Source organism: Plectropomus leopardus, chromosome 3 (assembly GCF_026936395.1).
Source record: "Plectropomus leopardus strain MGB_pleo_1.0 chromosome 3, ASM2693639v1, whole genome shotgun sequence".
In the NCBI taxonomy this organism is placed as follows: Eukaryota; Metazoa; Chordata; class Actinopteri; order Perciformes; family Serranidae; genus Plectropomus; species Plectropomus leopardus.
The window spans coordinates 7,322,981-7,333,194 of record NC_142178.1 but is presented as its reverse complement, the minus strand read 5'-3'; the positions used below and the strand labels follow the sequence as shown (position 1 = coordinate 7,333,194).

At 38.8% G+C, this 10,214-nt stretch overlaps 1 protein-coding gene across 1 annotated transcript; it reads right to left on the bottom strand.

The window, feature by feature from the left end:
* Positions 1-7,862: 7,862 nt before the first annotated feature.
* Positions 7,863-9,984, bottom strand: LOC148189875 (uncharacterized). Its single transcript, XM_088075257.1, has 5 exons — positions 9,939-9,984; positions 9,378-9,782; positions 8,513-8,659; positions 8,383-8,432; positions 7,863-8,293 (listed from the first exon to the last, which is right to left on the bottom strand). Exons 1-5 carry the CDS (start codon positions 9,973-9,975, stop codon positions 8,174-8,176), a joined length of 759 nt encoding a protein of 252 aa, XP_087931383.1. The 5' UTR covers positions 9,976-9,984; the 3' UTR covers positions 7,863-8,173.
* Positions 9,985-10,214: the final 230 nt, after the last annotated feature.

The following is a 10,214-nucleotide window of genomic DNA, read 5'->3' as shown; positions in this document are numbered from 1 at the left end:
GCAGAAAAGTAGAGCGAAAGTGGAAAACCACTTAATTTGAGGTTTGTTTTCTCCACATGAACAAGAAAGTGAAAAAGGTGAGAACTCTCTTGAGCTTTGTTAAGCACAATAGACCAATTTGTGAATGTTGCTCCTATACATGTACCAGTCCTTTCAAGTGGTAACTGTGAAATGGTCCTATCATTCTTTGTGGATAAGGTCACTGATGTAGGATTTAAATTCTTGCCTTCCTGTGCTCCAAGGTTTGACGGTGGACTGCGTTTCTCTTTTGAGCTACGTTAGTCTAATCCCATTGAAAGAACTTACAATTGTTGTCTCCCAAATGTGCCCTTCCTCTAGTTCTGACACTATTCCAACCACTCTTTTTGAAGATTTTTTCGGTTACTTCAGACCTAGCCCATTTTCCTTCGGAAGTCGTCACATACTTTCACTTTTGCAGTGATCTCGGCATACGATCCCAGCCCCAAAAAACATGTTTTGTGGATGTATGTTAAGTATCATTCTGAGAGTTACACTTTTAATAGCATTGTGACAGTTAACTGGAATCCCTTAACTTTCATTGCACAGTATGTTAGAAAAAAAGGATCACTCATTCCATACACAGCGACACCACAGCTTACTTCAGACCAGTTTGACTGTGTTCACTAATTCTGGTAGGTTCCTTTATCAATTGTGTATGACCAAAATGTGTGAAAAATACAGAAACTGCACAAAGAGCCATGGGACTAAGCATGGCAAAATTATGGGTAAACGCTGGGTTTTTTATAAGGCTGTATCAAAGAATTAATTAAAAAAAAAAAGTATTAAGGACATTATAAATTGACTTAATGCACCACACTGTAAGCATGCTAAGTGGACCATATTAAACACTCCTTAGATGACGTGAGCAGCTGGTGCGTTCTGTGACTAGCTTAGGACCTGGGTGCGTTTTTTGTATTTTGTACTGATTCTTTTTTCTTTTAGTAGACACTGTAGCTGCTCTTACAAAGTATATACTTTTGCAGGCAGTATGCACAAATGGGACATACTACTTCTTCATAAGGCTGCACCCTGGACTTTGACTCTCTTGCTCATGTATCCGTTACCATGGAGATAAGACAAATCGCCATGAGCCAAACTTGGCAGAGACAAAGATCAACAAGGAGAGCTTTGCTGTTTTTCCTTTGCAATGTAGCATTTTATATGCATTGAATTAACCTACAACTGCATTGTTCTGTCATTTATATCTTAATTTTCTGTTGTTGATAATCTATGGTTATCTTGTTCTCATAAACAATTTATATTCCTAATATTACTACTCCACTGGTCATCAGTCACTTTAAAGTGCCGTCATCTGTCACTGCAGCTTTTGTCAGCTGTCAATCGACTGTCAAGATGTGAGGTATTTGTTACTGTGCAGAGGATTGTGGGTAAGAAAGGCATGGTTGCATATTGCAAAATCAAACTGGATGTGGTAGAACAGCCTGGTATTTTTGGCATACTGCATTTGACATGCTATGTATTGTGACATACTGTGTATTTTTTCTGCAATACTATATAGTATGGTAGTATGGATCGTGGAATGCACAGACTGTCACAGTCTGCTGTGTCCTGATTCTGTCAGACTTTTGGGCAAACTGGACTAAGTGTCTGTTTATGGCTCTCCTAAGATGCCTTCATTAGTCTGTCTTTGTTTTCACTTGGTTGGCTTATTATTGAGACGATTGTGTTTTCTTGGTTGTGGGATTTCATTTACACACCTGCCTTGTATTAACCTTGTTAGCCCTTGCTTAGTTTTGCTATTTTCTGTCCACCTGCACTTTATTCCCTTGTCAGTCTAGTTTGGTTTTAGTCCTGGTTCTCAGTTCAACCTTTGTTGGATCCTTGTTTTGGTCACGTGACTTTCGTCTTTGCTTTTTCCCTGCGCCGACCTGGATTAAAGAGTTATCTGTTTGAGTTCCAGTTGTCTGCCATCTCCTGCATTTGAGTCCACCTGCTCTAAATCTCATGACAGACACTGAATGCTAACATGATGGATCCTCCAGCTTTGAATTCTACATTTACTTTGGAACTTAAAACTTCAGTCAGGCTTGCATGACCTCTCTGCTGCCTTGGTGATGGTTTATTCTATTGTAAATTGTCATGTGATCTAATTTGAGTGGTTAAACAATGTTTGTTGCAGCCGCCGTGGTGTGAAGAGCTTGTTTTTGTTTATTGTTGGTCACTTCTGTTAAATTGTCTGAGTTTTCTCCTCTTTTCTGCTTAATTCTAGTAAGGCTGCACTGAGGGCGGTTGTTTGTTTATTCGTAATTAATGCACTGAAAGGCTACAAATGTCCAAATTGAATTTATTGTTGTTTTGGATATACGTAGCTCAGTGGTGTGCCTCAGAGTGATGTTGTTGTACTAGTGTTTGTTAAGGCTGCAAATTGTACTGCATTTCCTCTGTTGGAATGAACCTCAGTATTGATAACACATGCTCATGTTGGCTGTGGCACAAATCAGATTGTTTTGTCGCTGCTTACCAGGAACGTGGCCCCTGTGATTTCTCTGTATAGAAATGCAAAATGATTTCTCAGAGTAGAAATGCAAAGTGAAGTACTTGGTATGCATAGTAAATCCAGACAAAGACAGTGCTACAGTCAAGGCCTTCAGAATCTTTTTGGCCCTTGATCTTTGCTTCATCAGGGGTTTGGGTTTCACTGCATCTGTAGCAAAAGTGATGCCGAGATATAGTAATGTGTAATTCAATTTGGACAGCTCTCAGTCCAAATTTTCATTGGTCTTTTTTGGTTTACTCCTGAATATCTCCACTAGAGGGCAGGAGAGTTTCACCTGCAGGAGATGTGGTTCACTGTTCACAATCAGCATCTCCTCTCTCTCTCTCTCTCTCTCTCTCTCTCTCTCTCTCTCTCTCTCTCTCTCTCTCTCTCTCTCTCTCTCTCTCTCTCTCTCTCTCTCTCTCTCTCTCTCTCTCTCTTTCAGATGTTTGTACATATGTGCTCCAATATACAAAACTTCACTGCAAGTTTTTCTAAATTGTATATGAGTATGAGTATTGGATTAAAAAGTCTGAGTAAATATGGATATCAGAATAAGTTAAAAAATATATTTTATTTAATTATCTGTTAGAATCACTTTTTGACCAAGTATTTGAACACATACAAGGGATTTGACTAGCTAAGGATAACAAGGGACAAGATATATATACATGTATATATAACATCAGATTTATAAAGTGCTTTTCAGAGTCCCCAAAGGCGATTTACATAGCGAAATGTAAATCCAAAGAAGCAAAACAAAACAAAGCAGTCAATTCTTTTCTATAATCAACAAAATACAGTGAAAGATTTAAACTGAATTGAGTCCACTCAGGAATAAAAACATAAGGGTGGTGGTGGGGGGTGAGGGTCAGTGAGATGGGGAAGGTGAGTCTGAAGAGGTGGATTTTTAGGGCCTTTACATATGCAGACAGGTTTGAGGAATTTTTATGTGGTTTTAGTGGAGATTTCCATAGTGAGGGGGACAGCGACTTAAAACGACCTGTCACCTCAGCTTTGGCACTTGGTCCTATAGGGACTAGGTTGGCAGAGTGTAGACAAACTATGAAAATAAAACATATATAAATGTTCTGTGAGTTGTAAACTACACAAATATTGCAAAGAAATAAATACTAGAAGTACATGGACTGGATAATGATGTACAGTAGGTGCCTATCTAAGATATCAAATATTGACAGTGACAGATGACATACATTTATAAAATATGTAGCGATATTCAAAAAACTTCCATCCAATAGATGCCACAAGATGTTATTTAGATATGAGAATGTTCATGAACAGCATATCTAGAATATAACCTCACTGACCGTGGTATCTTTGTATGAAACCACACTGTGCATCTGTCTGCGAGCAAATCACATTCATGCACTGTGCAGCCAGCGAAGACCTCATTTCATCTCACAAAGTTAGGATGTGGTCACTGATGTGACGTAGATTCCAAAATAAACTGTACTTTTGCTGTGGCTGAGGTGTCTGCAGAGCTTTGGCCTGAATGTAGTTAAACATGGCTAAATAACATCTAACTCAACAAGTAACCATTGTTCCCAATGAGCCATGAAGTTACCTGTCACATGAGCACTTTTGCTGTAACATTTTCCTAAACTGAACACAGTTCTAACAACACCTTGAACAGGCCAACAGGCCGCTAATGTGTAGTTTCAGTCTGTGTGCATGTTGAGCTCTGCAGTGGTATGACGGGCTGTTTGTCACTGTGGGTTTCCTGTAAAGCTTACTTCAGGCCACTGCTGAGGGGTAGACGGGGGATGGTGGCTAACTTGAGATAACAACAGGAAATTGTCTGAAAACAGCTTCAGTGTCTTGTTACAGAGCTGCAATCATAGCAACCATTATGAAATGTTACAGATCGATTTCAATCAAAAATGTGAACCTGAAGATCAAATGTAATCAACAATAACAAACAGGTTTTTGTCTGGAGATAAATGTGTACATCTGATCACTGTTCAAATTGTGTTTTAAATGGTTAGAGAAAATAAAACACCTCACACTTTGTGAAAAATGAAAGAATAAAGGAAAGAATTCAGTCATAGTACATATGTTTTCCCATGAATGATTCATATATATATACTGTGGTTTTCGCACTAACAGTAGGTTGTTTCCATTAACCCTCAAATTGCGCAAATTTGAATTGGGAGTATAAAATATGCCTAATGGAAACACGTCAATTTTGAGAAAACTACCATTTATCTCAAAAAAGGTTTTACGCTCGCATAAGGTGGTATTTCAAGTGATTTTAAAAAATGCCATATTTTGCAAAACAGCAATGGAAACACTTTCAGTTTATATAGGTCACATAATATACAACGAAGAGTGTCGGTAGGAACTGGCTCCCTCGGGCACGATGCAGCAGTTGCAACATCATGAGAGAAGTTGCATAAAATCACTCAATGGAAACAAAGTCATCTGGCAATTGTTTTAACATTTCAAATATTTATGTCACTTAAGTTTTATGCAAATCTATAATGGACACCTGCGTGGATAGTCCAAAACAATCTAAAGCAATTAAAAACAGCTGAATTGTTGTAACTAATTAAGTGTATGTCATTAATTCCCTCTGCTATGTCAGTGGAGACATGGTTTGCAAAGGTCTGCATGACATTAATAATATAATGTGTTGGGCAGGTCACATTATATCCAATCCCTCTCACTTATGGTATTGCAAGAATATCAGCTTTGCCATCGCACGGAAGATTTCGAGTCCCACAGGCTCAACTAAACATGTTAAGGGATTTTTTTGTTCATCAACCTGTAGACCTATTAAATCAGAGTATGAGTTCTAAGTAGACTCAGTGTACCTGGGTCGAACACTGCATCCACTTTTGTAATGTCTGATGTCATTTGTAGGGGTTTTAGTGTGGTTTTGTTGTTTGGTTAAATGTTGTTTTGTATTTACGTGAAACAGTTGACGTCCGGGGACAAAGAACAAGTTTCAGAATAGAATAGAATGCCTTTATTGTCATTGAACAGCTGTACATCAACATTTAAGTGCCATTCCTCTCAGTGGTGCAAAGGGAATAAATAAAAATGAAATGATAAAATGATTGACCCAATAACTCATACATATAAACTCAACTTGTAACAGCAGTAAATAAATAGCAATTGCACAGTCAGTGGTTACTTCAGGGAGAGCATAGCAGCTGCATCTGTGCACGCCGCCATCAGAATTTTCTTTGATAGTAAAGTGAAATAAAATCAAATATTTAGTAAAACAAGCATGAAGTTGCAATAGCTGCAACTGCATCGCCAAATTTGCGCTTAGGTGTGCCTGGTGTGAATGTGAATATGATTGGTTGTCCGTATTAGCCTTGTGATAGTCGGGGTGTTCAGGGTGTAACCCGCCTCTCGCTCATTGTCAGCTGGGCTGGCTCTAGCCCCCTGCAGAGTGTGTCAGACTTTAGGGGATTTAGTGACATCTAGTGGTAAGGATTGCAGATCGCAGCCAGCTGAAACTTCTGGTTAGAATTCCTTCGGTATTCATTGTCATTGGTTTTTACTGCTGAATTACCTGCAAAGATCTCTTCCCCTTAAAAAAAAAAAAACAATCCCATCAGGTGATTAAGACACACTGAATGAAGTAGTTAATAAATAAGTGTTTCTTTTGCTATGTTTGGCATGTCGAACATGGGCCGCTTGTCCAGCCCCTGCTAATGTGTGCTAGCCCCCTTTTCTGTGATCACTTTAGATCCTGAATTGCAGGAGGTTTTGACGGGGTGCTCGATTGACCGGAAGTTCTTTTCTTCTCCAAAATAAAAAGATGCTGTGATTTGAAATGGGAAAAAACATATAAAAAGGCAGTTCCACTTTTTAAAAAAATGAGTGTTTTTCAGACGCGCTTATTGTGGAGGTACTGCCAACTATGGTGACCAACAAGAAAATGCAAATGGCCCTACTTAGAGCCAGTTTTTGGTTTGACAGTTTCAGGCTGCTGTAGAAACATGGCGATCTCCGTAGATGAGGACCCGCTCCATATGTAGATATAGATGCCTCAATTTATGGTAGTAGACACAAAATTATTCTTATTATCAGTTAGGTATAGAGAAAACATACTTATGGTAATATTTTCCACATACAATACGTTCCCCTAAATCCCACACACTGACCCCTTAAGACAGGCATGTCAAACTGGTCCACAGGGGGGCCAGTGTGGCTGCAGGTTTTGTTTCCAACCAAGTAGCAGCACACCAGACTTGACTCATTTAATCAACTGATCTCCGTCTTCAGACAGTTGATTGGTCAAACTGTGTGCTCTTGGTTGGTTGGCACAAAAACCTGCAGCCACACCGGCCCCCTTGTGGACCAGTTTGACATGCCTGCCTTAAGATGATAAGCAGTTACAAAAGATAGATGGATGAAACATTACCTTCATTGCATTTGAAGGAGTGGGGCATCGTCCATTGAGAAGAATGCTGTTATCAAGAAATCAAGTTGCAGTAGCTATAGTGAATCAACTTTTAATCATGATGGCACATTGTGATCTTGCTTGGTCTTTTTGGGACAGACACCCTATCAAGTGTTGTTTTTGGTCTTTTTATTTCTTAACATTTCCACTAGAGGTCAGGAGAGTTTCACCTGGAGCTGTTGTGGCTACCTGCTCATATAATGCAACGTCAGAATTCCCCCACCTTTATCTCTGTGTTTAAGTGCTCCCAAATACAAAATATTCTAAAATAAGCAAATACTTGATCTGGTCATTTATATAGGCACAATAATGTATAATAATCCACTATGAGACCGGAAGCTTTTCTGTCATTGCTGGTTTGTGTTTGTGTCTTTCTCTCAGCATGCACAGTGAACTGTGGACAGTGGAGCCTTACACTAATCTGCAGCTTCAGTCTGTCTGCACGTTGAGCTCTGCAGCCATAAGACGGACTGTTTGTCCCTCTGAGTTTCCTGTGAGCCTGACTGATTGCAAGGTGCTACATGATGTGCTCGAGGTTGAGTTCACTGTCACCTCTGCGTTGTCTAGTAACTTCTTGAAAACTGTGTTAAACCGTAGCCATCTTGGCTTTTGCGTGACATGCCCTTAAAACAAGATTATTACTGTTGAGTTTTATTTTCTGTAGCAGACAGAGCTCCAACACGACAAATACCTGGAGTTGCATCAAACTCTGCGGGAGAAGGGTCGGGGCTGATGGCCAACTTGAGATAAAAACAGGAAATTGCTTGAAAACAGCAATCTTGATACAGACAAGATGCCGTCACAGTCGTTATGAAATGTTACAGATCGATTTCAATCAAAAAAAAGGAATCTGAAGCTGAATTGTAATCAACAACAACAAACAGGCACTGCATCTTGGGATTTTTAGTATTATATTTGTTTATTTATTGTAAGCCTTGAAAGGAAATTCAAAATTGAGTTTAGTTTCCACTTTTGGAAAACATCATCGCTTTCCACCGTACTTTCAAAAAATGCACAAAAAAAAATAACAACCCCAAAGAAAGTATTTTATGCACACAAAATTTCACCTGCATATCATCATAGATGAAGATGCTCAGCTTTAAATGTGGAAGATGAATAACAGAATAAGCTATGTCTATCCCTGCAAATAAATTATAATATTCATCATTAGTCAACTCTACACAAATAATTATGTTTCTTCTGTTGTTTTTGGCTCTTTACGTCCTAGAAGTATTGATTGCAGAATAGGTGCTGAAGTCAGAACTTGGAGTTTTCTTCTTCTTTGGTCTCTGTGAAGCCTGACGAATTTCCACTGTAGCATAACACACATCTTCATCCTAAAATGTAACATTTGTTGTTGGGGAATCATGAGCATGTACCAAATACCAAAAAGACACTGTTCATTGTGTTCTACAGATACACCTACCTGATTTGGTCTCATGTGATGTCTTTGCTGATCAACTCGAGGTTCTTTGGCTGCAAAAATCAATGTAACATCACTACAGCATAATACACCCCAAAATTTTGCAGAAACAGTGAGAGAAACAGTATATTACCTTTTTTCTGACAGAGGAGATAAACCAGAAGAGAGGAGAGGAGAGAGGAGAACACAGCACAAGCTGGACACAGAGAGAACAGCAGCGTCCAACACACACCACAGTCTGGTGGAGTCTCATGGTGTGGAGGCTCACTGGAGTCTGAATCTAAAAAAAGTTGTGTCGATTAGCTTCATTAAACAGTCACCAAAACGTGATCATGAAAACATGTTTGTTTGCCACTCGCCTGAACTAAGTTTTACATGTATGCATGTATGAGTGTTATAGTTTTTCAAGAACCTCAAGAAAAAGAAAAAATCTGTAAATTTTTTTATTGTGCAGAAATGTATTTGCATTACTTTTTGCTCTGCCAAGCCCCATGCTCAGTGTCGACTACTTGATTTGCAGACTTTGTTCAACTTTGGCCCCATTTCAGAATTGCCGTAAAAGAAATTTCCATTCTTATTTGAATAATGTCTTTGACTTATCAGATTTTCAGCTCCTTCCATCATTATGTGCAACCTTTAACCCCGTTTGATCTGGGTTTCTAAGATTTCCTGATAAAATCATTCAAAAACGTAGTTTGAATAAACATGAATAAGGAAAATTTTGGGTGCGCATTTAAGGAAGACTTATAACACTTCAAATACATTCAGTCTCAGATTTGGAAAGAATTATTTGTAAAAAGCATTAGACACTATCTCACAACAGATTTAAGGTTTTCAATGCACATTATCTTCACACACATACAACAAATACAAAGGATAATGTGTATGTGTGCTGTTGTATTGTAGATTTCATGAGATTTTTCAACTGTATGATGTTCATTTAGTCAAATGATACATTTACTGAAACCGCACAGATATTTCTAGACCGGCATACTTACTAAATATGATCCTTGTTTTGATCTTGCCATGTATATAAATACTTCTTTGATAAATGTGTTCCTCTTCTTCCACCTTGGTCTGTTCAGTTCCACAGTAGTAGAGACCTTCCTCAGAATCAGTGATGTTCATGATCAGCAGGTCATAGGATTCAGAAGAATAGTTTCTCACAAATTGAAAACGAGGGAAAATCTTTAGAGGATCATTATTTTTGCTGAGAGACCCCGAGGGGGTTCTTGATCTAAGGACAAGAGATGGCTGGTTCTCATGAGAGCAGTTCCTGTGCCACACTATGAATGCTTTAATTGATAGTTTGCAGTCACAGTAGAGAGTGATGTTGTCTCCTGGTCTGACCGTCACCTCCAACACTGATTCAGCATCTGAATCATGACTGCAAGACACAGCTCCTATAATATAAACGCAATTGAAAAATGATAAATGTTCAAAGTCTTAAAAGTACCTGCTCAACACAACAACAGTGTAAAAGCAAATGTGTCTCATTCTGCAAATGAATCCCAGCAATTGCAATCAAACCATCCAAAAATGTTTATTACAGCACTTACCTAAGAGCATGAGCAGAGGAATGTGCAGACCGCCCATGTGTGATGATGGCCGAGAGATAAAAGGTAGCGAAACAGATCATACACACAGTTATGCCCTACCCAGATTTTTCCATTGAAGGAAGTATAAATTGTGATTGGCCAGTCAAGCGGAACATTTTCCTCTGTGGTTGTATTCTGTTTTTGTATAGACATGTGGTAATCTCACGTTACATGTGCCCTCCTTGATTGCTATATAACACATAAATTATAATAAACAACGTGTAGTATATGGGCTGT